The sequence below is a fragment of the Tachyglossus aculeatus genome, chromosome 16, assembly GCF_015852505.1.
Source record: "Tachyglossus aculeatus isolate mTacAcu1 chromosome 16, mTacAcu1.pri, whole genome shotgun sequence".
NCBI lineage: Eukaryota > Metazoa > Chordata > Mammalia > Monotremata > Tachyglossidae > Tachyglossus > Tachyglossus aculeatus.
The window spans coordinates 49810912-49837903 of NC_052081.1; the positions used below are offsets into that span (position 1 = coordinate 49810912).

The window sequence follows — 26992 nt, forward strand, 5'->3', positions numbered from 1 at the left end:
ATAATAATGATGGCACTTATTAAGCACTTACTATGTGCAAAGCATTGTTCTAAGCGCTGGGGAGGTTACAAGGTGATCAGGTTGTCCCACTTGGGCTCACAGTCTTCATCCCCATTTTACAGATGAGGGACCTGTGGCACGGAGAAGTTAAGTGACTTAATAATAATGATGGCATTTATTAAGCACTTACTATGTGCAAAGCACTGTTCTAAGCGCTGGGGAGGTTACAAGGTGATCAGGCTGTTCCACGGGGGGTCACAGTCTTAATCACCATTTTACAGATGAGGTCACTGAGGCCCAGAGAAGTGAAGTGACTTGCCCAAAGTCACACATCTGAAAATTGGCAGAGCCGGGATTTGAACCCAAGACCTCTGAGTCCCAAACCCGTGCTCTTTCCACTGAGACACGCTGCTTCTGCTTTACCACATCTGTAAAATGGGGATTGACTGTGAGCTCCCTGTGGGACAACCTGATCACCTTGTAACCTCCCCAGCACTTAGAACAGTGCTTTGCACACAGGAAGCGCTTAATAAATGCCATTATTATTATTATTATCATTCATTCAATTGTATTTATTGAGCACTTACTGTGTGCAGAGCACTGGACTAAGCACTTGGGAAGTCCAAGCTGGCAAGAGAGAGAGACGGTCCCTACCCCATAGCGGGTTCAGAGTCTAGAAGGGGGAGACAGACAACAAAACAAAACATGGAGACAGGTGTCAAAACCGTCAGAATAAATAGAATTACGGCCATATGCACATCATTAACAAAATAGAGTAGTAAATATATAGTAATAAATCTGTACAAGTATTATCTGAATGCCCCATCTCATAATAATAATAATATTTGTTAAGCGTTTACTATGTGCCAGGCCCTGTATTAATAATAATAATAATAATAATAATGATGGTATTTGTTAAGCGCTTACTATGTTCCAAGCACTGTTGTAAGCGCTGGGGTAGATACAAGGCAATCAGGTTGTCCCTCGTGGGGCTCACAATCTTAATCCCCATTTTACAGGTGAGGTAATTGAGGCTAAGTGACTTGCCCAAAGTCACACAGCTGATAAGTGGAATTAGAACCCACGACCTCTGTCTCCCAAGCCCGGGCTCTTGCCACTGAGCCACGCTGCTTCTCTTAAGCAGTGGGTTAGATGCAGGCTAATCAGGTAATAATAATTATAATTACGGAATTTGTTATCACTATGTGCCGAGCACTGTTCTAAGCGCTGTGGTAGATACGAGGTAATCAGGGTGTCCCACATAGGGCTCACAGTCTCCATCCCCATTTTACAGATGAGGTCACTGAGGCACAGAGAAGTTAAGCGGCTTGCCCAAGGTCACACAGCAGACAAGTGGCAGAGTCAGGATTAGAACCCAAGTCCTCTGACTCCCAAGCCCGGGCTCTTTACTCTATTTATTTAGTATTTTACTTGTACATATCTATTCTATTTATTTTATTTTGTTAGTATGTTTGGTTTTGTTCTCTGTCTCCCCCTTTTAGACTGTGAGCCCACTGTTGGGTAGGGACTGTCTCTATATGTTGCCCACTTGTACTTCCCAAGCACTTAGTACAGTGCTCTGCACACAGTAAGCGCTCAATAAATACGATTGATTGATTTCCACTGAGCCACGCTGCTTCTCAATCAATCAATCAATCGTATTTATTGAGCGCTTACCGTGTGCAGAGCACTGTACTAAGCGCTTGGGAAGTCCAGGTTGGCAACATATAGAGACGGTCCCTACCCAACAGTGGGCTCACGGTCTAGAAGTGTCTCAAGTGCGACACAGTCCTTGTCCCTCAGAGGGGTCCCAGTCTCAATCCCCATTTTACAGATGAGGTAGCTGAGGCACGGAGAACTTAAATTCCTTTATTCATTCGATCGTATTCCTTGAATGCTTACTGTGTGTAAGGCACAGTACTAAGCGGTTGGGAGAGTACAGTATAACAACAAACAGACGCATTCCCTGCCCACGACAAGCTTACAGTCCTGAATGACTGGCCCAAGGTCACACGGAAGACAAGTGGCAGAGCCAAGATTAGAACCCAGGTCCTTCTGATTCCCCAGCCCAACTCTATCCACTAGACGTCTGTAATAACAACGGTTGTATTAGCTAAGCGCTTACTATCTGCCAAGCAGTCTGCTAGGTGCTGGGGTATATACAATTCTATCAGATCAGACAGTCTGAGAGGGAGAGAAAACAGGGATTTTTTTAACCCCCATTGTACAGATGAGGAAACTGAGGCACGGAGAAGCCAAGTGACTCACCCATGGTCACACAGCAGGCAAGTGGCAGAATTGGGGTTAGAACCCAGGTTTCCTGACTCCGGGTCTGTGGCCTTTCCACTAGTCCATGTGATGCTTTACTCATTCATTCAGTCATATTTATTGAGCGCTTACTGTGTGCAGAGCACTGTACTAAGCGCTTGGGAAGTACAAGTTGGCAACATATAGAGACAGTCCCTACTCCTCCCTCTGGTGCAGATATAATAATAATAATAATAATAATAATAATAATAATGGTATTTGTTAAGCGCTTACTATGTGCAAAGCACTGTTCTAAGCGCTGAGGGGGATACAAGGTGATCAGGTTGTCCCACGTGGGGCTCACGATCTTAATCCCCATTTTACAGACAAGGTAACTGAGGCGCAGAGAAGTTAAGTGACTTGCCCAAAGTCACACAGCCGATAAGTGGCAGAGCAGGGATTAGAACCCACGACCTCTGACTCCCAAGCCCGTTGTCTTTCCACTGAGCACGCTGCTTCTCTATATTCATTCATTCATTCAATCGTATTTATTGAGCGCTTACTGTGTGCAGAGCACTGTACTAAGCGCTTGGGAAGTACAAGTTGGCAACATATAGAGACAGTCCCTACTCCTCCCTCTGGTACAGATATAATAATAATAATAATAATGATGGTATTTGTTAAGCGCTTACTATGTGCGAAGCACCGTTCTAAGCGCTGGGGAGGGGGGGGGATACAAGGTGATCAGGTTGTCCCACGTGGGGCTCACGATCTTAATCCCCATTTTACAGGCGAGGTAACTGAGGCGCAGAGAAGTTAAGTAAAAGTGGCAGAGCAGGGATTAGAACCCACGACCTCTGACTCCCAAGCCCGTTGTCTTTCCACTGAGCCACGCTGCTTCTCTACGATATTCATTCAATCGGATTGAGCTCTCACTGTGCGCAGAGCACTGTACTAAGCGCTTGGGAAGTACAAGTCGGCAACATATAGAGACGGTCCCTACCCGACAACGGGCCCACTGAACGCTTGCGTCTGGTATTTTTATCATCACTACCCAGCCGTTCTCGGCCCCAGCTCCCGCCGCCGAGTTCCCTGGCTAGGAAGCCCCTAGTCACAGGAACCGCAGTGTCATTAGGAAGTGCTTAGTACAGTGCTCTGCACACAGTAAGCGCTCAATAAATACGATTGATGATGATGATGAAGGGAGAGAGAGGTCGGGGATCACCCTGGAGACAGACTCTTTGTCCTTCGGATTTCCACAAAGAACCTTACCCACATTCCGTGATGTAACCCCCGTCGCACAATTGTCGTCTCTGGGAGCAGAGAGGGATAAGGAAATGAATCAATCACCGCTCTCTACCGAGTTCCTACTGAGTAATAATAATGATGGCATTTATTAAGCGCTTACTACGTGCAAAGCACTGTTCTAAGCGCTGGGATAGATACAAGGTGATCAGCTTGTCCCACGTGGGGCTCACGGTCTTCATCCCCATTTGACAGATGAGGGAACTGAGGCCCAGAGAAGTGAAGTGACTTGCCCAAAGTCACACAGCTGACAAATGGCGGCTTGACCACCTTTTAGACTGTGAGCCCACTGTTGGGTAGGGACTGTCTCTTTGTGATGCCAATTTGTACTTCCCAAGCGCTTAGTACAGTGCTCTGCACCCAGTAAGCGCTCAATAAATACGATTGATGATGATGAAGTGGCAGAGTCGGGACTTGAACCCACGACCTCTGACGCCCAAGCCCAGGCTCTTTCCACTCAGCCACGCTGCGTCTCCAGCGCTGCATAGAGAGACCGCTCCGCCACTTAGCTGTGTGACCTTGGGCAAGTCACTTAACTTCTCTGAGCCTCAGTTCCCTCATTTGTAAAATGGGGATTAAGACTGTGAGCTCCACATGGGACAACCTGATCACCTTGTCTCCCCCCCCCGCCAGCGCTTAGAACAGTGCTTCGCACACAGTAAGCACTTAACAAATGCCGTCATTATTATTATTACTTGCCAGGGGACAACTGAAACAAGATACCTGGCTTATAATCTAAACAAAAGGGCTATGAACTCTGCTGTTGTCACACCGCTGAGAGGGGGCGTCCCCAAACCCAGGCACGTCCAGCCCGGCCTCTGACACCAACCAACGGACACTTGGAGGGACCATGTGATGGCCGTCCCGCTGCCGTCCATCCTCTGCCTCCTTCCCCCTACCTCCAGGAGCTGCCCCGAGTAGGGGGCAGGACCGGATGGTGAGTGTTAGGGTGGGGAAAGAGGTTGGAAACTGGGCCTCTCCGGGGGCGGGGGTGGGACCGGGGGAGGCCCAGGTCACAGAGGATGGCCGGAGGGGCGGGGCAGCCGATGGGGCAGGGCCCCGGGGTGGCCCCCAGTGCCGGACCTACCGCCGCCAGCTCCGGGGGATATGAAGGCAGACCTGACTGGGGTGGACTGGACTGAGGCCTTCATCTCCTACCTGTTCCACCACAAGGCCCTGATACTCGGGCTCCTCTTCTTCCTGCTGCTGCTCAGCAACTGGATGGTCAAGTATGAAGCCGGCTTGCCGGCCGAGGCGCAACCCACCAAGGGCAGCCGGAGCCCGGTAGGCTGAGGGCCGGGCCGGGGGTACAGGGGTTGACGGACTGGGGGGGCATCGACCTGAGAGCCCGCGGGGAGAAGCCAATGTACTAAGCCATTATGGGAGAGGGGGATGGAGGCCACCGCGCCCCCGCCCGAGGCGCAGCCCCTCGCTACCGGTTCCTATCAAAACCGCCTCGCCCCGCCGACCGGGCCGCCTCTCCCCGTCCCTGGTGGCTCGGGCCGGGCCAGCCGAGACTCACTCGCTGCCGGAGGCCCCGCGGACCGGCCGGGCCCTCGACGTGAGACCCGAGCCCACGGTGCTGGCCTCCAGAGCTACCCCCTGCCACGCGGGCGACCCGTCGGTGACCCATCGGGTCCACCCAAGCGCCCAGAGTGCTTGGAGAGTAAGACGGGGTCAGCGGTCGTGACCACTGCCCTCGAGGCGCTCACCGTCTAGTTGGGGAGACGTGTGATACGTTTTACAGTGAAGGGAAGCAGTGCGGTGCAGCGGACAGAGCCCGGGCCTGCGAATCGGAGGGCCTGTGGCGTAATCTCAGCTCTGCCTCTTACCAGCCGTGTGGTCTTGGGGAAGACCTTCACCTTCCTCCTCTAAAAATGGGAGATTCAATAGCTGGTCTCTTCCCTACTTGGATTGTGACCCCCGTGTGGGTCAGGGACGGTCGGTGTCCGGCCTGAAGATCGGTGCTAGTACAGTGCTAAGCGCTTAGTACAGTGCTCTGCACATAGTAACCGCTCAATAAATACGATTGATGATTGATGAAGATCTTGTACCTACCCCAGAACTTAGTACCATGCTTGGCTTCTAGTAAGGGCTTAACACAGCTCTCCACTCTAGAATGGAAAAGAGAACGGAAAAAACAGATGTGTAGAACAATAATAGTTGTGGTATCTGTTAAGAGCTCATCTCCCCGTTATCGACTGTGAGCCAGCTGTTGCCGACTTGTACTTCCCAAGCGCTTAGTACAGTGCTCTGCCCACAGTAAGCGCTCAGTAAATACGACTGAATGAATGAATGTGCCAGGCACTCTACTGAGCACTGGGGCAGAAACAAGCAAACTGGGTTGGGCACAGTCCCTGTCCCTCATGGGGCTCACGGCCTGAATCCCCATTTTACAGATGAGGTAACCGAGGCCCAGAGAAGCGAAGACGCTCGCCCAAACTCACAAAGCAGACAAGTGGCGGAGCCGGCCTCAGAACCCCTGACCTTCTGATTCCCAGGCCCGTGCTCTATCCGCTACGCCACGATGCTGCAAGAGAAAGAAGAGAAAGCGCCTAGCTGATCAAGTGCATGAGTCAACATGCACCACTGTGGGCATTTGTGAAGGCAGAGGTGGCCGTTGGGAGGTTGTGCCTCGGGGGAGAAGAAAAATCAATCCGGGAGAGGCTCCCGGAGGAGGTGGGATTTGGGGAGGCTTGGAAGATGAAGGGAGTGGCGGTGTGGAGGATCTGAAGGGGGAAGAGAGGATGCTTGGGGGTGCTTCAGGTCTGACTTCCCCAATCCCTCTAACCCAGCCTCCCAACTGTGGGTTTGTTTTGGGCGGAGCAGAAGGGGCACTTGGAGCTTCCAAAGACGCCCCTGGAGTCGGGGTCCCCACCCCGCCCCGCAACCCTAACCCCCAGGGAGGTTGACAAAGTACACGCCTGCTTCGCCCTCCAAGACAAGATCCTAGAGCGACTCATCTTCAACGAGATGAAGCTCAGAGTGCTGGAGAACCAGATGCTGGTCGTCTGGAATCAGATGGACAGGAAGTTGGGGCAGCCCCTGAGGACCCCCTGCCCGGGAAGGCCCAGCTCCCGGAGACACTCGGCCTACGCCTCCGAGGCGGGCAGCTCCAACTCCCAAGACTGACGAGGAGGCAGTGGAACCGGGGGGGCTCGGCCGGGGAGCCCCGTCCCTCAGCAGTAAAGCCCCAGCCAGAACCGGGTGCCTTTCTTTAGCGTTGGGCTGGACGGGCTCCAGTCCTCAGGCCGAAACCCCCAGTGTTGCACTGGTGACTTAGGCAAGGCCCTCGCGCCTTCCCATCCCTGCCTGGGAGGTTCTCGAGGGGTTCTGGGGGGACAACGGGCCGGCAGGCAGGCAGTCCACTGAAAAGTGCGAGTGTGACCGTCGCCCGGGCCCAAACCGGGCCTGGAACCCGGGTATCCCGATTCCCGGAGCCGCGCTCCGTCCTCTGGACCACCGCAGGGCTCGGGCTAGGCCAGGGCAGGGCCTGAGAGGGCAGAGTCCTTCGCACTTGCATCCCCCTCACCGCATCCCTCTCCTGCCAGGGCGCCTTTCCTGAGGACTGGGAGCGTTGTCCCCCTTGGCAGAGATCCCGGCCCTCGGTGTACCCGCCCTGCCTGTGCTGGGAAAATCACCGGCCCTTCCGCCTCAGGACAGACCACCCCTACCACAGCTGGGGTGCCACCCTGGCCACCGAGGGTGGCCTTGAGACGGGTAGGGCAAGGGCCTGGACGTCAAAGGGACCTGGGTTCCAATCCCGGCTCCGCGACTCGTCTGCTGTGTGACCTCGGGCAAGTCGCTTCACTGGGCCTCAGTTACCTCAGCCGTAAAACGGGGATTGAGACGGTGAGCCCCATATGGGACAGCAACTGAGTCCAACCCGATTTGCTTGTATCCCACCCCAGCGCTTAGTAGAGTGCCTGGCGCCTATTAAGCGCTTAACAAATGCCACAATTATTATTACTCTCTCAAGCGCTTAGTAGAGCGCTCTGCATACATTAAGCACTCAATAAATACCACTGACTGATTGCCCCCCGCCCCCCACCACCCAACCAAAGCCGAGCTGGCAGTGAATGGTGACCAGGGACACCTCCATTTCCTACCAGCCACCGCACCGGGCCACCTGGCCGGGACGTCGACGCAAGGGGCCCTGCCCCACGTCCATCCATCCCTCCCCGTCTCTCTCTACCCCCGCCCCTCACTGCCTCTCGGTGAGCAGAGATCTGGTAAGCAAAGCCAGAAGTCAAAGCCCGAGACCTCTGGAAATACCAGAAGCGGGGGCCCCCCGGTCCCACACCTCACATCACAAAAGCCAAGATGTGAGGGAATGCGTCAAGTCTGGACTCTCTCCCCACTGGGAAGTCCCCGAGCCCGGGGAGGGAGCTGACCCGATCCAGGAGACCCCCACCTTGAGCGGGTCCTGAGACCACCCCAGAATGCAGGCGCTCGGAAGGTTCGGCCACAATCGGACTCCGAACGCGTCTCAGCCCGGCCGGGTTTCGGCACTGAACGATTCTATGTTTAAAATGGCACGTTTGGGTGTGCGCGCGTGTCCCCGTATCGACTATCTAACCACCCCTCTACCCCCCCACCCCCCCCACGGTCCCTCACCCCCCCCACGGGCTCAGTCTTGCTTTGTGTCCTTCAGGGCCCGCAGTCTCTCGAGGAGGGGTGGGTGGGAATAGTGCCACATGGAGAAGATCCAGTCGGAGACGGGGAAGCCTAGGTTGTCCTGGTTCAGTTTGATCAAGGCGGAGTACAGGTCCTTGGCCTTGCCCAGCTCCTTCGCGAAGGCGTCGGCTTGGAACTCAAACCTGCGGCTCAGCACTGTCAGGCCGAAGGAGAGCAGCTGGGGAGAGAAGGGGAGCGGGGTGGGCCCAGGACGGTCCCCGACAATGGGAGTCGGGAGACCTGGGCTCTGGCCCCAGTGGCATCCCTGGCCATCAAATGCCCTGGCGGGAGCCTCCAAGACACTCAGGGCCTCAGTTTCCTCTCCTGTAAAGTGGGGCGAGCGATCCCTGCTCTCAATCCCGCTGGCCGCCAGGCCCCCGGCCCCTAGAGCCAGGTGCCCCCTAAGACCCTAGTATCTCGTCTATCTGGCCGCCGACTCCTCGCCCACGTCCCGCCTCTGGCCTGGAACGCTCTCCCTCCTCGTATCCAACAGACAATTCCTCGTTCCACCTTCAAAGCCTTATAGAAGGCCCATCTCCTCCAAGAGGCCTTCCCTAAGCCCTCCTTTCCTCTTTTCCCACCCCTTTCTGTGTCGCCCTGACTCGGTCCCTTAATTCATCCCCACTCCCAGCCCTACGGCGCTATGTCCGCATCTGCAATCTAATAATAATAATAATCATGGCATTTATTAAGCGCTATGTGCAAAGCACTGTTCTAAGCGCTGGGGAGGTTACAAGGTGATCAGGTTGTCCCACGGGGGGCGCACAGTCTTGATCCCCATTTTACAGATGAGGTAACTGAGGCACAGAGAAGTTAAGTGACTTGCCCAGTCACACAGCTGACAATTGGCGGAGCCGGGATTTGAACCCATGACCTCTGACTCCAAAGCCCGGGCTCTTTCCACTGAGCCACGCTGCTTCTCAATCTATTTATTTATACTGATGTCTGCCTCCCCTTCTAGACTGAAATATTGGGAAGCAGCTGGGAAGCAGCGTGACTCAGTGGAAAGAGCTCAGGCTTGGGAGTCAGAGGTCATGGGTTCTAATCCCGGCTCTGCCGCTTGTCATCATCATCATCAATTGTATTTATTGAGCGCTTACTATGTGCAGAGCACTGCAGAGCACTGTACTAAGCGCTTGGGAAGTACAAATTGGCAACATATAGAGACAGTTCCTACCCAACAGTGGGCTCACAGTCTAAAAGCTGTGTGACCTTGGGCAAACCACCTAATTTCTCTGCGCCTCAGTTACCTCATCTGTAAAATGGGGATTAAGATTGCGAGCCCTATGTGGGACAACCTGATCACCTTGTATCCCCCCCGGCGCTTAGAACGGTGCTTTGCACATAGTAAGTGCTTAACAAATACCACCATTATTATTATTACTGAAAGCTCACTGTGGGCAGGGAATGTGGCAATTTATTGTTGCGTTGTACTCTCTCCGGCTCTTACTACAGTGCTCTGCACAGAGTAAGAGCTCAATAAATACGACGGACCGACTGAGCGGCGGGGGCTCGGCCCCCCCAGTCCAGCTGGGAGCGGCAGTCCCCGCCCTGCCCCACCTCCACCCCCTGGCACCCCTCAGCATTCCCAGAGGGTTTACCTCTGAATGGGAAGTTTGGGCCGCGGCCAGGCAACCTAGCAGACAGGCGGGACTTGGCGGGGGGACGGGGACGAGGGAGGGCGGTTCCCGGCCCAAGCCAGGCGTTACCTCGTTGTAAGGGGAGAAGATGAACTGGAAAATGATCATGAGGCCTATCAGCGTGGGCTGGGAATCGTAGAAGCCGAAGGCGGCGAAGAGCTCCCGGCGGCCGATGAGCACGGCGAACAGGAAGAAGCAGAGGAAGGAGTTCACCTGGGAGGGAAGGAAGGGCAGACCCACCGAGTGGCCACTCCGCCGGCCCCTGCCCCGGGGGTCCGAAGGTCCGTGCCCCCCCACCGGGTGCCCCTTGGTCACTGGGGAGCTTAGCACATGCTCCCGATGGCTCCACCCCAGCCAAACCAGGGCACCGGAGGCGCCTCCGGCCACGGCAAACTCAAACCGCGGCGGGCCGGGCCCGTCCCCCCCCCCACCGCCATCCTCCTGTCCCTCTGTGGTCCGTCTGTCCGTCCACCCGCGCCGGATACCCCCTACCTGGCTGATGACGATATTTTTGACCGTGTGGCCCAACTTCCAGTGGCCCAGCTCGTGGCCCAGCACGGCCAGAACCTCCTCGTTCCGGCAGCCTTGTTTCTTAGTCTGGAGCCCGAGAGAGATGGGGGGGGAGTCGGGAGGCTCGGAAAGGGACCGAGGCTGTGGCCGCTCCCCGCCCACCCCCCATTCGCCGACCCGGAGGGTGGGATCACGGAGCCCACCTGGACTTTGGGCTTGATCTCTGCCCCGTCCCCTTCTTCGGCGCCGGGGCGGGGCTCGGAGCCGGCGGCCTCCCGCTGGTCACTAGCGAGCACGCTGTAGCCCTCCAGAAGAGTGTCGAACAGCACGATCCTCTTGTTCTTGAAGAAGCCGTAGAAATAGGCGTTGCTGTGGGAGGAGCGTTTGGAGCCTGGGGAGAAGGAGGGGACGATGACCGGTGGGACGGGCGGACCCAAATCAATCAATCGTATTTATTGAGCGCTTACTGTGTGCAGAGCACTGTACTAAGCGCTTGGGAAGTCCAAGTTGGCAACATATAGAGACAGTCCCTACCCAACAGTGGGCTCACAGTCTAAAAGACTCGGGGCCCGCGGGCCCGCTGGGCAGTCTTGAGCATGGTTGCCAGGAACTGGACACAGCTACGGCCAGGCTTAAGGCTCGCTGTGGCCGAGTGTGTCCAGGAGAGTAAAATCACTGCAGCGGCAGCCGTGACGCACCATCCGATAAACGGTTACTCTCCGACGATCACTGTAAGCGCTTAGTCCAGTGCTCTGCACACAGTAAGCACTCAATAAATACGCTTGATTGATTGATTGACTATCTGACAGTGACTCTCTCTGCCTTCAAAGCCTTATTGACAGCACATCTCTTCCAAGAGGCCTTTCCTGACTAAGCCCTTCTTTCCCCTTCTTCCACTCCCTTCTGCGTCACCCTGACGGGCCCCCTTCGTTTGGCTCAGTGGAAAGAGCCCGGGCTTTGGAGTCAGAGGTCAGGGGTTCAAATCCCGGCTCTGCCAACTGTCAGCTGTGTGACTTTGGGCAAGTCACTTCACTTCTCTGGGCCTCAGTTCCCTCACCTGTACAATGGGGATTAAGATTGTGAGCCCCCCGTGGGACAACTTGATCACCTTGTAAGCTCCCCAGCGCTTAGAACACTGCTCTGCACCTAGTAAGCGCTTAATAAATGCCATCATCATTATTATTATTATTATCCCCGCCCCCAGCCCCACAGTACTCATGTCCACATCCGCCATTTATTTCTATTAATGTCCGCCACCCTCTCTAGACTGTAAGCTCGTCGTGGGCAGGGAATGGGTCTATTATAATGCTATATTGTACCCTCTCAAGCGCTTTGTAGAATGGTCTGCATACAGTAAGCGCTCAACCAATACAGCTGATTGACCGGACTCCTGCGGCTGCAGTGCTAGTCATAGTACAGTGAACTGTGCTGGGCGCCTACTGGGTGCAAAGCAGTGTGCTGGGGGCTTACTGAGCTGCCCTGGAGAACCTGGCTCTGCCCACTCTCCCCAATCAATCAATCGTATTTATTGAGCGCTTACTGTGTGCAGAGCACTGTACGAAGCGCTTGGGAAGTCCAAGTTGGCAACATATAGAGACAGTCCCTACCCAACAGTGGGCTCACAGTCTTTCTCCCCTACTGCCTTCAGCTGCCTTGGCTGGATCTGTCCCCGACCACCGGCCCCGGGAGGTGAGGGAAGGCGGCAGGGGCTTCTGACCGGTTGCCGGGGGTCCCGTGTCGCCGGCCCCGCCCGCCGCCTCTCCCTGGGGCTTTTTCCCCCGGGGCAAAGCCCTCACCCTCCACCACGTAGACTTTGGTCAGGGGGAAGTCGATGCTCTTGGCCATGATTTCGATTTCATCCTTGAGTTCTCCCTCGGGCAGCGGGATGAACTTGTCGAACAGCGGGGCGATGTAGTCAGCGTAGATGGTGACGAGCACCTGCGGGGCGCCGGGAGAGGAAGGACCGGTGAGCGCGGGGAGGCCCGGAAAGCAGATGGAGCCAGGGGAGCCAGGGCTCCATCCTCACCAAGGCTGGCAGAGGGCCGGGCGGACCCATCCCCTGCCCCGCCGGCACCCGAGCCTAAGGTGTGGACAACCGACAGTGCGGATCTGGGTCTTTCCCCGGAGGGGACTAGCCCGGTGGGTACGGGGGGCCTTCCGATCGACCGGTCCGTCACCCGCGGCAGACACATCCCGAGCACCAAACCTTCCCAAAGCTACACGCTCCGACCGAGGGGGTCCACGCGCCCCGCGACAGCCCGAGCCGCCCGGGAGGCCTTCGCTCACTAGGGAGACGGCCAGGGTGAAGAGCCAGGCGTAGATGAAGAAGTAGTCGCCGCCGATCTTTATGATGTGGAGCAAGAGGGATGTCACCGGCAGCAAAATGCACTGGGTCATGACAAACTTCTTGATGGCATCCTTGACGAAGAAGCCTAGGGTCTGGAAACGGAAACGGCCGCGGGGTATTCTGGACCGGCTGCCGTTGCCTGCCGCCGGACCCAACGGCCAGAGCCTCCCCGGGTTTCCTCCGCTCTGAGCCCAAGTTCCCTCCCTTCCCCTCCACGCCCCCGCCGACTACCTGCTGGTTGAAGCCGTGCTTCTCCTCGATGACAAAGGTGTTGTAGAGGCTCCACGGGAGGGCACTCGCTGCGCTGAACAGGGTGGCCAGGAGCAGGAACAGCAGCGACTGGGTGATCTGGGCACGGGAGGAACAGTCCGCTGCCTCTACTTCATCATCATCATCATCATCAATCGTATTTACTGAGCGCTTACTGTGTGCAGAGCACTGTACTAAGCGCTTGGGAAGTACAAGTTAGCAACGTGTAGAGACAGTCCCTACCCAACAGTGGGCTCACAGTCTAAAAGAGATGGGAAAGGAGGAGGGAAGGAGATGGGGAAGGAGGAGGGGAAGGAGGAGAAAAGGAGAAGGGAAGGAGATGGGAAAGGAGGAGGAAAGGAGATGGGAAAGGGGGAGGGAAGGAGATGGGGAAGGAGGAGGGAAGGAGAAGGGAAAGGAGGAAGGAAGGAGAAGGGAAAGGAGGAAGGAAGGAGAAAGGAAAGGAGGAGGGAAGGAGGTGGGAAAGGAGGAGGGAAGGAGATGGGAAAGGAGGAGGGAAGGAGAAGGGAAAGGAGGAAGGAAGGAGAAAGGAAAGGAGGAGGGAAGGAGATGGGAAAGGAGGAGGGAAGGAGATGGGAAAGGAGGAAGGAAGGAGAAAGGAAAGGAGGAGGGAAGGAGATGGGAAAGGAGGAGGGAAGGAGATGGGAAAGGAGGAGGGAAGGAGATGGGGAAGGAGGAGGGAAGGAGAAGGGAAAGGAGGAAGGAAGGAGAAAGGAAAGGAGGAGGGAAGGAGATGGGAAAGGAGGAAGGATAAAGTAAAGAGGGCAGGAGTCCGGAGCAGCCTGTCTGCTCTACTTCCACACTGCTGCTCCCCTCGGCCCCGGGCCCCGCCCCCGCCCAGCCCAGCTATGGTCCGGCAGGAAGGAAGGGGGGAAGTTGAGTAAGCCGGGAAGCACAGAGCGGTAGAAATGTGTCCATGAAGCAACTGAGGACCTCAGGAGGAAGTTGCATGGGGTGAGGGGGGCCGGGGCGGAACTGGGGTGGGGGCTGGGGCCGGGCTTCGCTGGAGGGGCGGGATGGGGGAGGGACACCGTCGGCCCCTCAGGCGAGGGCAGGACACCGTGTCCCCTCACCTCGTACTCGGCCCCAAAGCCGGCCCGTGCGCAGAGGCGGCCGGAGACCCGCCACAGGAACGGGATCCCTCCCAGGAGCAGGATCAGCTGCAACAGACGCACATTAATAATAATAATGATGATGGCATTTGGTAAGCGCTTACTGCGTGCAAAGCACTGTTCTAAGCGCTGGGGAGGTTACAAGGTGATCGGGTTGTCCCACAGAGGGCTTACAGTCTTCACTCAAATTTTACAGATGAGGTAACAGAGAAGTGAAGTGACTTGCCCAAAGTCACACAGCTGACAGTTGGCAGAGCCGGGATTTGAACCCACGACCTCTGACTCCAAAGTCCGGGCTCTTTCCATTGAGCCACGCTGCTTCTAGGCCACGCTGATTTTCACGTTATTGGCCGATGCCGGCACCGCAACCGCGGCAGCGGGGGGACGGGAGCATTTCCAGCTCAGCTGGGCCTGGGTTGGGGGGGAGTGTGCCAAAGGGTGGCGTGAGGCTCAGCAGGAGAGCAGCCACGGGAAACAAGTGCCAACAATCAATCAATCGTATCTATTGAGCGCTTACTGTGTGCAGAGCACTGTACTAAGCGCTTGGGAAATACAAGTTGGCAACATATAGAGACAGTCCCTAGCTGCTAGTCCCCACCCCCGTCCGCCCAATGAGGAGTGATGAGTCAATCAATCAATCAAATTTATTGAGCGCTTACTATGTGCAGAGCACTGTACTAAGTGCTTGGGAAGTACAACTTGGCAACATATAGAGACAGTCTCTACTCAACAGTGGGCTCACAGTCTAGAGTCACAAGAGGCAGTGCGTTCCAATGGATAGTGGCCTCGTTCTTGCCTGTCCCGCCATCAACCCCCGGCCCCCGTCCTCCCCCTGGCCTGGAATGCCCCCAATCCCTCTGCCCATCGGCCAAGCTCGCTCTCTTCCTCCCTTCAAGGCCCTGCTGAGCGCTCACCTCCTCCAGGAGGCCTTCCCAGACTGAGCCCCTTCCTTCCTCTCCCCCTCGTCCCCCTCTCCATCCCCCCATCTTATCTCCTTCTCTTCCCCACAGCACCTGTATATATGCTTGTACATATTTATTACTCCATTTATTTATTTATTTATTTTGCTTGTTCATATCTATTCTATTTATTCTATTTTGTTAGTATGTTTGGTTTTGTTCTCTGTCTCCCCCTTTTAGACTGTGAGCCCACTGATGGGTAGGGACCGTCTCTATATGTTGCCAACTTGTACTTCCCAAGCGCTTAGTACAGTGCTCTGCACACAGTAAGCGCTCAATACGATTGCTTGATTGATTGATTGATAGTGCACGGGCTGGGCATCAGAAAACCCAGGTTCGGGTCTCAACTTTGTGCCGGGCTCGTGGGGTGACCCGGGCAGTCAGTGGACCTCTCTGGGCCTCAGTGCTCTCATCTGTCATCATCATCATCATCATCATCAGTCGTATTTATTGAGCGCTTAATGTGTGCAGAGCACTGTACTAAGCGCTTGGGAAGTCCATATAGAGACAGTCCCTACCCAACAGTGGGCTCACCGTCTAAAAGGGGGAGACAGAGAACAAAACCAAACAGACTAACAAAATAAAATGAATAGATATGTACAAGTAAAATAAATAAATAAATAGAGTAATATACACATATACAGGTGCTGTGGGGCAGGGAAGGAGGTAAGATGGGGGGATGGGGAGAGGAAGATGTCGAATGGGGAGAGGATGCCAGCTCTCCCTCTTCCCCCAAGAGCCTTGTGGAGGGTGGGGACTGGGTCCGATGTGATTCCCCGGCATCTGCCCCGGAGCTCAGCCCGGTGTTTGGCACGGTGTAAGGACTACCTCCATACTGGCACTGTTAGTGCTCGTTACGGTCAGTGTGGGGCTCCTGGCCTCCCCAGGTCGGGCTGGGTAGGTGGGTGGGCATGAGGGAGAGAGAGACAAGCCCATGGGATCCAGGGTTTTCCTCGGACTCCACCCCTCCCGCTCCCTTCCCTCTGCCTTGACCGCCGCCCCAGCTCGGGCCTGGGGAGCAAGGGGTTCTGGAGGAAGGGCAACACGGCCGGGGGCCGGACTCACCGTGCCTTCCATCTCCGAGTACAGACCCGACCAGAAGCTGAAGGTGCTTTTGTCCAGCTGGTACAGCCGAGACTTCTCAAAGGTTTCCGCATCCATGATCTGGCCCAGCTCCTGCGGCACATGGGTGGTGGCCCGGTACACCCTCCTCTGAAAAGAGGGAAACGTGCAAATCAACACGACGGTGTGCAAGGCCCGGGAGCCGCTTCAGATGTGGCAGACAATCAATCAATCAATCGCATTACTGTGTGCAGAGCACTGTACTAAGCGCTTGGGAAGTCCAAGTTGGCAACGTATAGAGACGGTCCCTACCCAACGGTGGGCTCACAGTCCAGGAGTCTCCCAGACAGACCTGGGAGAGATGCGATTATCAAGCGCTGACTGCGTGGTGGGCTTCGGGGAAGAGAGAAGGCTCATCGGGTCGTGTTCGGTCCAAGCCCCACAGGCCAACGGGGTGGAAGAACGGGTCTTTTTCTAAAATCCCCATTTAACAGTTGAGAAAACGGAGACCCGGAGAAATTCAGGGCCATCCAGGTAAGGGGTGGAGCTGGGCCGAGAACTCCGGTGTCCCAACTCCCGCTGGGCCACGTTGCTGGGCTTGAAGAGGTTCCCACGGGAGGGAGGAAGAGGGGCTGGAAAGGTTCATTCACTCAGTCGCATTTATTGAGCACTTACCATGTGCATAGCACTGTACTAAGCGCTTGGAAAGTGCAATTCAGCAACAGAGCCAATCCCTGCCCACAACGAGCTCATAGTCTAGCGGGCGGAAGGGGACAGACGTCAAAACAAGTAAACAGGCATCAACAGAAATAAATGGGGATTCATTCATTCATTCATTCAATCGTATTTATTGAGCGCTCACTGTGTGCAGAGCACTGTACTAAGCGCTTGGGAAGTACAAGTTGGCAACATATAGAGATGGTGTCTACCCAACAGCGGGCTCACTGTGAGCCCCAAGAGGGACAACCTGATCACCTTGCATCTACCCCGGTGCTCAGAACAGTGCTTGGCATATAGTAAGCGCTTAATAAGTACCATCATTATTACTCTATAAAATTATAGATCTATACATACATATAAGGGGTGTGGGGCTGGGGGGAAGAGCAAGAGGAACGAGTCGAGGCGATGTGGAAGGGAGAGCTGAGGAGAAGCGGGGCTTAGTCTGGGAAGGCCTCTTGGAGGAGGTGCGCCTTCAGTAGGGCTTTGAAGGGGGGGAGAGTGATTGTTTGGCGGATTTGCAGAGGGAGGGAGGACGTTCCGGGCCACGGTTCGACCTCCGGAGGGTCCCGGGGAGCCCCGGTGAGGGGACGCCGGTTACAGGGCCGGGGGCTGGACCACATGGACGTCCGCAGCCCCGTCCAGCCGCGGGCAGCCACGCCAGGCCCGCCTGCCCACGCTTCCATGCGGAGCAGCGTGCCTTAATGGAAACAGCCTGCGCCTGGGACTCGAAGGATGTGGGTTCTAATCCCGCCTCCGCCACTTGTCCGCTGCGTGGCCTTGGGCAAGCCACTTCTCTGGGCCTCAGTTCCTTCACCTGTCATTCATTCATTCAATCGTATTTATTGAGCGCTTACTGTGTGCAGAGCACTGGACTAAGTGCTTGGGAAGCACAAGCCGGCAACATCTAGAGATGGTCCTTACCCAACAGTGGGCTCACAGTCTAGAAACTGAGTGCTTACTGTGTGCAAAGCACTGGACTCATTCATTCATTCATTCATTCATTCGTATTGATTGAGCGCTTACTGTGTGCAGAGCACTGGACAAAGCGCTTGGGAAGTCCAAGTTGGCAACATATAGAGACGGTCCCTACTCAACAGCGGGCTCACAGTCCAGAAATTGAGCGCTTACTGTGTGCAGAGCACTGGACTCATTCATTCAATCAATCGTATTTATTGAGCGCCTACTGTGTGCAGAGCACTGGACTAAGCGCTTGGGAAGTCCAAGTTGGCAACGTATAGAGATGGTCCCTACCCAACAGTGGGCTCACAGTCTAGAAATTGAGCGCTTACTGTGTGCAGAGCACAGAACTCATTCATTCATTCATTCAATCGTATTGATTGAGCGCTTACTGTGTGCAGAGCACTGGACTCATTCATTCAATCGTATTTATTGAGCGCTTACTGTGTGCAGAGCACTGGACTAAGCTCTTGTGAAGTCCAAGCTGGCAACATAGAGAGACGGCCCCTACCCGACAATCAATCAATCAATCGTATTTATTGAGCGCTTACTGTGTGCAGAGCACCGGGCTAAGCGCTTGGGAAGTCCAAGTTGGCAACATAGAGAGACGGCCCCTACCCCACAGTGGGCTCATAGTCTAAATAATGATTGTTCCCGGGCTGTGGGGGGGGGAGAGAAGAAGAAGAAAAAGAAAGAAAGAAAAGAAAGAAAGAGAGAAGAGAGAGAGAGAGAGAGAGAGAGAGAGAAAGAGAGAAAGAGAGAGAGAGAGAGAGGGAGGCAGCGTGGCTCAGTAGGAAAAGCCTGGGCTTTGGAGTCAGAGGTCATGGGTTCAAATCCCAGCTCTGCCAATTGTCAGCTGTGTGACTTTGGGCAAGTCACTTAACTTCCCTGTGCCTCAGTTCCCTCCTCTGTAAAATGGGGATGAAGACTGTGAGCCCCCCGTGGGACAACCTGATCACCCTGTTACTGCCCCAGCGCTTAGAACAGTGCTTTGCACATAGTAAGCGCTTGATAAATGCCATCATTATTACTATTATTAGAGGGAGGAGGAGGGGGAGGGGGAAGAGGGAGGGGAGGAGGAGGGGGGAGGGGAGGAGGAGGGGGGAGGGGAGGAGGAGGGGGAGGGGGAGGCGGAGGAGGAGGGGGAGGAGGAGGGAGGGGAGAGGAGGGGCGGGGAGAGGAGGGGAGGGGAGGGGGGGAGGAGGAGGGAGGAGGGAGGAGGAGGAGGGAGGAGGAGGAGGGAGGAGGAGGAGGAGGCTGCCTGTGGCGACAGGGCCGCTGACCTGTCGCTGTGCCAGGAAGGTCTCCCACAGATAGACGGTCCAGGAGAAGAGCAGCACGGAGCAGAAGATGCGGGTCTCCGGGGGCAGGTCCCGCACGGCGCTCAGCACCGGGGACCACATGGCCGCCACGCCCTCACCGCCCTCACTGCCTGCCCTCACCTCCCCTCCCCTCCCTCCTCCTCCCGGTCCTCAGCGGCCCGGCCCGCTCCCAGCCATCCCGTCGGACCGCCCCCCTCGGCCGTGTCACACCGATCGCCTTCCCCCGCGCCTCTCCGCGGCGTCACACCGATCTCCTTCCCCCGCGCCTCTCAGCGGGGTCACAATCAATCAATCAATCAATCAATCGTATTGATTGAGCGCTCACTGTGCGCAGAGCACCGGACTAAGCGCTTGGGAAGGACAAGTTGGCAACATCTAGAGAGACGGCCCCTCCCCAACAGGAGGCTCACAGTCTAGAAGGCGTCACACCGATCCCCTTCCCCCGCGCCTCTCAGCGGCGTCACACCGATCCCCTTCCCCCACGCCTCTGAGCGGCGTCACACCAATCGCCTTCCCCCACGCCTCTAACGGCGTCACACCGATCCCCTTCCCCCACGCCTCTCAGCGGCGTCACACCGATCCCTTTCCCCCACGCCTCTGAGCGGCGTCACACCGATCCCCTTCCCCCACGCCCTGAGCGGCGTCACACCAATCGCCTTCCCCCACGCCTCTAACGGCGTCACACCGATCCCCTTCCCCCACGCCTCTCAGCGGCGTCACACCGATCCCCTTCCCCAACGTCTCTCAGCGGTGTCACACCGATCCCCTTCCCCAACGTCTCTCAGCGGTGTCACACCGATCTCCTTCCCCCACGCTTCTGAGCGGTGTCACACCGATCTCCTTCCCCCACTCTCCTGAGCGGTGTCACACCGACCTCCTTCCCCCACGCTCCTGAGCGGTGTCACACCGATCTCCTTCCCCCACGCCTCTCAGTGGGGTCCCACTCAGTGGAAACTACTGCATCAGCCTTCTCTCTGATCTCCCATCCTCGTGTCTCTCTCCACTTCAATCCATACTTCACGCCGCTGCCCGGATTGTCTTTGGCCAGAAACGCTCTGGGCATGTTACTCCCCTCCTCAAAACTCTCCAGTGGCTACCAATCAACCTGCGCATCAGGCAGAAACTCCTCACCCTGGGCTTCCAGGCTGTCCATCCATCCATCCCCTCGCCCCCTCCTCCCTCACCTCCCTTCTGCCCTTCTCCAGCCCAGCCCGCACCCTCCGCTACTAATCTCCTCACCGTTAGGCCTCATTCTCGCCTGTCCCGCCATCGACCCCGGGCCCACATCCTCCCCCAGGCCTGGAATGCCCGCAATCCCTCTGCCCATCCGCCAAGCTAGCTCTCTTCCTCCCTTCAAGGCCCTACTAAGAGCTCACCTCCTCCAGGAGGCCTTCCCAGACTGAGCCCCTTCCTTCCTCTCCCCCTCGTCCCCCTCTCCATCCCCCATCTTACCTCCTTCCCTTCCCCACAGCACTTGTATATATGTATATATGTCTGTACATATTTATTACTCTATTTATTTTACTTGTACATATCTCTGAGAAGCAGCATGGGTCAGCAGAAAGGGCACGGGCTTTGGAGTCAGAGGTCATGGGTTCAAACCCCAGCTCCACCATGTGTCTGCTGTGTGACCTTGGGCAAGTCACTTCACTTCTCTGGGCCTCAGTTCCCTCATCTGTAAAATGGGGGTGAAGACCCCTGATCAGGACAACCTGATCACCTTGTATCCCCCCCAGCGCTTAGAACAGTACTTTGCACATAGTAAGCACTTAACAAATGCCATCATCATCATCATATCTATTCTATTTTATTTTGTTAGTTTGTTTGGTTTTGTTCTCTGTCTCCCCCTTTCAGACTGTGAGCCCACTGTTGGGTAGGGACTGTCTCTATATGTTGCCAACTTGGACTTCCCAAGCACTTAGTACAGTGCTCTGCACACAGTAAGCGCTCAAGAAATACGATTGATTGATTGATTGGAAATAGCCCGGGCTTTGGAGTCAGAGGTCATGGGTTCAAATCCCAAGTCCGCCAATTGTCAGCTGCATGACTTTGGGCAAATCACTCCCCTGTACCTCAGTTCCTTCATCTGTAAAATAACAATGGCATTTATTAAGCGCTTACTATGTGCGAAGCACTGTTCTAAGCGCTGGGGCAGTAACAAGGTGATCAGGTTGTCCCACGGGGGGCTCACTGTCTTCATCCCCATTTTGCAGATGAGGTCACTGAGGCCCAGAGAAGTGAAGTGCCTTGCCCAAAGTCACCCAGTTGTAAATTGGTGGAGCCGGAATTAGAACCCATGGCCTCTGACTCCAAAGCCCGAGCTCTTCCCGCCGAGCCTCGCTGCTTCTCAAGAGAAGCACTGTGGCCTAGTGGATAGAGTATGGGGCCCGGGACTCAGAAGGACCTGGGTTCTAATTCCAACTCCGCCACCTGTCTGCTGTGTGACCTTAGACAACTCACTTAACTTCTCTGTGCCTCGATGGCCACATCTGTAAAATGGGGATTAAGACTGCGAGCCCCATCTTCTAGACTGTGAGCCCGCTGTTGGGTAGGGACTGTCTCTATGTGTTGCCAACCTGTACTTCCCAAGCGCTTGGTACAGTGCTCTGCACACAGTAAGTGCTCAATAAATACGATTGATTGATTGATTACATTCCATGCACAAAGGGGAAGGGTCGCTGACCCCCATCCCCCCTGCACGGGGGTCTAGGACTGTGACAGAGGGTTTTGCGTCGCCCCGACTGGCTCCCCCTTCCCAGCCCCACAGCACTTCTTTACATACCCGTCATTTATTTGTATTGATGCCTGTCTCCCCACCTCTGGACTGTAAGCTCGTTTGGGACAGGGAATGTGACTGTTTCTTGTTGTATTGTACTCTCCCAAGCGCTCAGTACAGTGCTCTGCACCCAGTAAGCGCTCAATAAATACGACTGATTGGGACCGTCTCTATATGTTGCCAACTTGTACTTCCCAAGCGCTTAGTACAGGGCTCTGCACACAGTAAGCGCTCAAAAAATACGATTGATTGTTTGATTGATTGATTGATTGAATGAATGAATGAATGAATGAATGAATGAATAGTTGCCCAAAGGAGAGAGTCCCTGGCCCCCTGGGTGTTCCCTGTCTTCCCACCCAAGGGACCCCGGAGAACTAGAAATGCACTTCTCTTTCCTCATTCCCCGCTCCCCCCCGATCCGGGCACCTGGGATTTGGAACTGCACGAGGCAGGAATAGCCAATCCTGCCTTTCATTCATTCATTCAATCGTATTTATTGAGCGCTTACTGTGTGCAGAGCACTGGACTGAGCGCTTGGGAAGTCCAAGTTGGCAACGTATAGAGACGGCCCCTACCCAACAGTGGGCTCACAGTCTAGAAGGGGGAGACAGAGAACAAAGCAAATCAATCGTATTTATTGAGCGCTAACTGTGTGCAGAGCACTGGACTAAGCGCTTGGGAAGTCCAAGTTGGCAACATATAGAGACAGTCTCTACCCAACAGTGGGCTCACAGTCTAAAAGGGGGAGACAGAGAACAAAGCCAAACATACTAACAAAATAAAATAAATAGAATAGATATGTACAAGTAAAATAAATAGAGTAATAAATACGTACAAACATATATACATATATACAGGTGCTGTGGGGAAGGGAAGGAGGTAAGATGAGGGGGATGGAGAGGGGGACGAGGGGGAGGAAAACATATTAATAACATTCAAACATATTAACAATAATAATGATGGCATTTGTTAAGTGCTTACTATGTGCAAAGCACTGTTCTAAGCGCTGGGGGGATACAAGGTGATCAGGTTGTCTCACGTGGGGCTCACAGTCTTCATCCCCATTTTACAGATGAGGTCACTGAGGCTCAGAGAAGTTAAGTGACTTGCCCAAGGTCCCACAGCAGGCATGTGGCAGCCAGGATTAGAACCCATGACCTCCAACAAAATGGCATTTATTAAGCACTTACTATGAGCAAAGCACTGTTCTCCCACGGGGAGGGCTCACAATCTTAATCCCCATTTTCCAGATGAGGTAAGTGAGGCACAGAGAAGTGAAGTGACCTGCCCAAAGTCACCCAGCTGACAATTGGCGGAGCTGGGATTTGAACCCATGACCTCTGACTCCAAAGCCCGGGCTCTTTCCACTGAGCCACGCTGCTTCTCATTCAACCCTCCCCGTCCCACAAAACGCAAGGCCTCCGAGCACCCAGATCCCGGCGCCCGGCCAAAGCAGGGCAGTGATTCACCGGTGTGTCAACAATCACCCATTACAACTAGCGACTTGCTATCACTCATCATCATCAATCGCATTTATTGAGCGCTTACTGTGTGCAGAGCACTATACTAAGCGCTTGGGAAGTACAAGTTGGCAACATATAGAGATGGTCCCTACCCAGCAGTGGGCTCACAGTCTAAAAGGGGGAGACAGAGAACAGAACCAAACATACTAACAAAATAAAATAGAATAGATATGCACAAGTAAAATAGAGTAGTAAATATGTACAAACATATATACATATATACAGGTGCTGTGGGGAAGGGAAGGAGGTAAGATGGGGGGGATGGAGAGGGGGACGAGGGGGAGAGGAAGGAAGGGGCTCAGTCTGGGAAGGCCTCCCGGAGGAGGTGAGCTCTCAGTAGGGCTTTGAAGGGAGGAAGAGAGCGAGCTTGGCGGATGGGCAGAGGGATTGGGGGCATTCCAGGCCCGGGGGAGGACGTGGGCCGGGGGTCGATGGCGGGACAGGCGACAACGAGGTACGGTGAGGAGATCAGCGGCGGAGGAGCGGAGGGTGCGGGCTGGGCTGGAGAAGGAGAGAAGGGAGGTGAGGTAGGAGGGGGCGAGGGGATGGATGGACAGCCTGGAAGCCCAGGGTGAGGAGTTTCTGCCTGATGCGCAGATTGATTGGTAGCAGCTTCCCCTTATCCTGGACCTGTTCCCGGTCCAGTCACCGCTCCTCGTCGTCATGAAAGCTGGCTCTCCTCAGCTGACAACCTCCCCTGCCGCTCTCTCTAGAGAGGGCCGCATCTCTCCCCTAAACTCACTGGGCAAGGGAGCGGGAGTCCCTAGACTGTAAGCTCATTAAATATGAAAGCATCCTTGTACTGTTTGGAAATTGGCCTTCCCTCAGGATCAAGGCATACCTGCATTACTCCCTCTACATCATCATCATCAGTCGTATTTATTGAGCGCTTACTGTGTGCACAGTACTGTACTAAGCGCTTGGGAAGTACAAGTTGGCAACATATAGAGACAGTCCCTACCCAACAGTGGGCTCACAGTCTAGAAGAGTATCGTAAGCTTGTGTGGGCAGGGAATATGCCTTCTAACTCTTTTGTCTATTGGACACTCCCAAGTGCTTAGTACAATGCTCTGCAGATAGTAAGCGCTCAATAAATACCATCGGTTGAATGAATGAATGACTGGTCAGCTCTCTGGAAGATACTTTGATGAGTATTATTCTATTTATTTATTTATTTTACTTGTACATATCTATTCATTTTATTTTGTTAGTATGTTTGGCTTTGTTCTCTGTCTCCCCCTTCTTCTGCAGATAGTAAGCACTCAATAAATACCACCGGTTGAATGAATGATTGGTCAGCTCTCTGGAAAATACTTTGATACGTATTATTCTATTTATTTATTTTACTTGTACATATCTATTCTATTTCTTTTATTTTGTTAGTACGTTTGGTTTTGTTCTCTGTCTCCCCCTTTTAGGCCGTGAGCCCACTGTTGGGTAGGGACTGTCTCTATATGTTGCCCACTTGGACTTCCCAAGCGCTTAGTACAGTGCTCTGCACACAGTAAGCGCTCAATAAATACGATTGATTGACTGATTTGATAAGAGTCGACTTCCTTCTCGCTCCCCAATGCCACTTCGGTGTCCCATCCCACCGCCCCCACCCCTCACTTTCCCTTCCTTTGAAGTCCACCTCTACTCCCCCCGCCAATTACTGGTCACAGTCATCTAGGGCCCTCCAGGCCCCCCCCCCCCCACTTTCTTAACCATTTTGATCCCCTTCTCGCATTCCTTCTTCATTGCTACATTGATCCCTGGAGACATCAATATTCACGTGGAGGCATCTCCTCTCACTCTACTTCCATGACCTCCTGCACCTCACACACTCAAAAATTTGGACACACATTTGATTTTATAATTTCTAGTCACTGGACAATCTCTACCCTCACCAATTCGGAAATTCCTCTACCAGACCACAACCTCCTCACTTGCTCTTTCCCACACGCCCACCCCCAGCAAACCTATCCCTTTCCCCCCGAGAGATCTCCGTTCTTTTGACCCCCTCCAATATTCTAGTCAACCTACCCCATTTGGTTTCCGTACCCAAACTCCCGTCTTAGACGCGTAAAATGACGCACTCAACACCACCCTCCCCACTGAACTCAACTCCCTTGCTCCCCGTCCCTTCGCCAGTCTCGTACCACTAACCTGCAACTCCGGATCACCCCCACGGCACACTTCCTCCGCTCCCGTGCCCGAGCCGCAGAGCGCTGTTGGAGGAAATCCAGACATCTCTCTGACCTTCTCCACCTTAAATTCATTATCGGCTTCAATTCCACCCTCTTCGCTGCGTGATACTTCTCCTTCGATCAGTCAATCAACGAATGGTATTTATTTGGTGCTTACTGGGTGCAGAACACCGTACTAAGCACTTGGAAGGGTACAACAGAATTAGTGGACAGGTTCCCTGCCCATAATGTGTTTACAGTCTACAGGTCTAGTCCTTCCTAATTTACTCCCATTCCCACTGCCTCCGCCCGCTGTTCCAGATATATAACTCTCTCCTCAAACCTCCGGTGCCCCCATTCCCACCATCTCTTTCCCTCAATGACCTGGACTCTACATCATCAAAACTGAAAACATCAAGCATGTTCTCCCTGAATCTCTTCTCCTCCCCATTCCCCCGCAGCTCCTTCACCCTCTTCACCTTATATTATCCCCTGCAGAAGCTCAAGATGAGATCTCTTGCCTTCTCTCTAAATCTACCCTCTCCACCTGTGCTTCTGACTCCAACTCTTCATACGTTTTTAAAACCCTCACCCCCTCCCTCCTTCCCTTCCTGACTGCCACCTTTGACTGTTCACTTTTCAACTTCTTCCCCATTGCTTTCAGAAGTAGTTAACTGTTCCCATCCTAAAAAAACCAAAACCCTCCCTTGACATCTTGGCTCCCTCCGTTTACCAGCCCACTTCCCTCCCCCCAAACGTCCACTGTCTCCATTTCCTCTGCTTGACCCCCTCTAATCCGGCTTCTGCCCCCTTTGCTCCCGAGAAACAGCCCTCTGCATCAACGACCTTCTCGCCAAATCTGCTGGCCTCTACTTTTATCTTAACCTTCTCAGTTGCCTTGGATACTATAGCTCACTTCCTTCTTGAAACTCTACCCACCCTTAGCTTCACCGAAACTGCTCTTGTGGTTCTATCGCCGATTTTCCTCAGTTTCTTTTGCCGGCTCTGCCTCTCATCCTCTGACCCTGAGGGTCTCTCAGGGCTCAGTTTTAGGTCACTGTTGTCCATCCACACCCACTCCCTTGGAGAACTCGTTCTCGCCCGTGGCTTCGACTACCATCTCCATGCAGATGACTCCCAAATCTACATCTCCAGCTCTCATCACCAAATGCTGGCGGTTCTACTTTCGCAATATTACTAAAAATCTGCCCTTCCATTTCCATTCAAACTGCTACCACACCGATCCAAGCGCTTATCCTATCCCATCTTGACTACAGCACCTGCCTCCTCGCTTGCCTCCTGGCCTCCCATCTCCCCCCGACTCCTGTCCATGCTTCACTCTGCTGCACGGATCATTTTTCTAAAAAAGTTCAGTTCCCGTCACCCCTCTCAAAAAC

The 26992-nt window shown here is 54.4% G+C and overlaps 2 protein-coding genes across 3 annotated transcripts; one reads left to right on the forward strand and one right to left on the reverse strand.

The window, feature by feature from the left end:
* Window positions 1-3606: 3606 nt before the first annotated feature.
* On the forward strand, window positions 3607-6755 carry TEX46 (testis expressed 46). Of its 2 annotated transcripts, XM_038757954.1 has the most exons (4): window positions 3607-3621; window positions 4255-4489; window positions 4649-4836; window positions 6382-6755. In XM_038757954.1, exons 3-4 carry the CDS (start codon window positions 4660-4662, stop codon window positions 6682-6684), a joined length of 480 nt encoding a protein of 159 aa, XP_038613882.1. In that variant the 5' UTR covers window positions 3607-3621; window positions 4255-4489; window positions 4649-4659; the 3' UTR covers window positions 6685-6755. The 2 variants fall into 2 exon arrangements, with proteins under 2 accessions (XP_038613882.1, XP_038613881.1); XM_038757953.1 differs by lacking the exons at window positions 3607-3621; window positions 4255-4489 and having other exon boundaries at window positions 4607-4836.
* A 1284-nt stretch (window positions 6756-8039) lies between these two features.
* ZMPSTE24 (zinc metallopeptidase STE24) lies at window positions 8040-19223 on the reverse strand. The gene is made up of 10 exons (XM_038757985.1): window positions 19090-19223; window positions 16133-16279; window positions 14070-14156; window positions 12958-13074; window positions 12666-12818; window positions 12176-12317; window positions 10583-10770; window positions 10362-10466; window positions 9939-10082; window positions 8040-8407 (listed from the first exon to the last, which is right to left on the reverse strand). The coding sequence occupies exons 1-10, from the start codon at window positions 19207-19209 to the stop codon at window positions 8183-8185; spliced, it is 1428 nt and encodes a 475-aa protein (XP_038613913.1). The 5' UTR covers window positions 19210-19223; the 3' UTR covers window positions 8040-8182.
* Between the last annotated feature and the right edge of the window lie 7769 nt (window positions 19224-26992).

Excerpts from the sequence above, each read along its gene's own strand:
- ZMPSTE24 (XM_038757985.1), bottom strand. The coding sequence starts at position 19,209 with ATGTGGTCCCCGGTGCTGAGCGCCGTGCGGGACCTGCCCCCGGAGACC. Across the intron at positions 13,075-14,069 it reads GCTTTGGGGCCGAGTACGAG|ATCACCCAGTCGCTGCTGTT; the intron begins GTGAGGGGACAC and ends TCCCGTGCCCAG. Across the intron at positions 10,467-10,582 it reads AGATCAAGCCCAAAGTCCAG|ACTAAGAAACAAGGCTGCCG; the intron begins GTGGGCTCCGTG and ends CTCGGGCTCCAG.
- TEX46 (XM_038757954.1), top strand. The coding sequence starts at position 4,660 with ATGAAGGCAGACCTGACTGGGGTGGACTGGACTGAGGCCTTCATCTCC. Across the intron at positions 4,837-6,381 it reads CCAAGGGCAGCCGGAGCCCG|AAGGGGCACTTGGAGCTTCC; the intron begins GTAGGCTGAGGG and ends TGGGCGGAGCAG.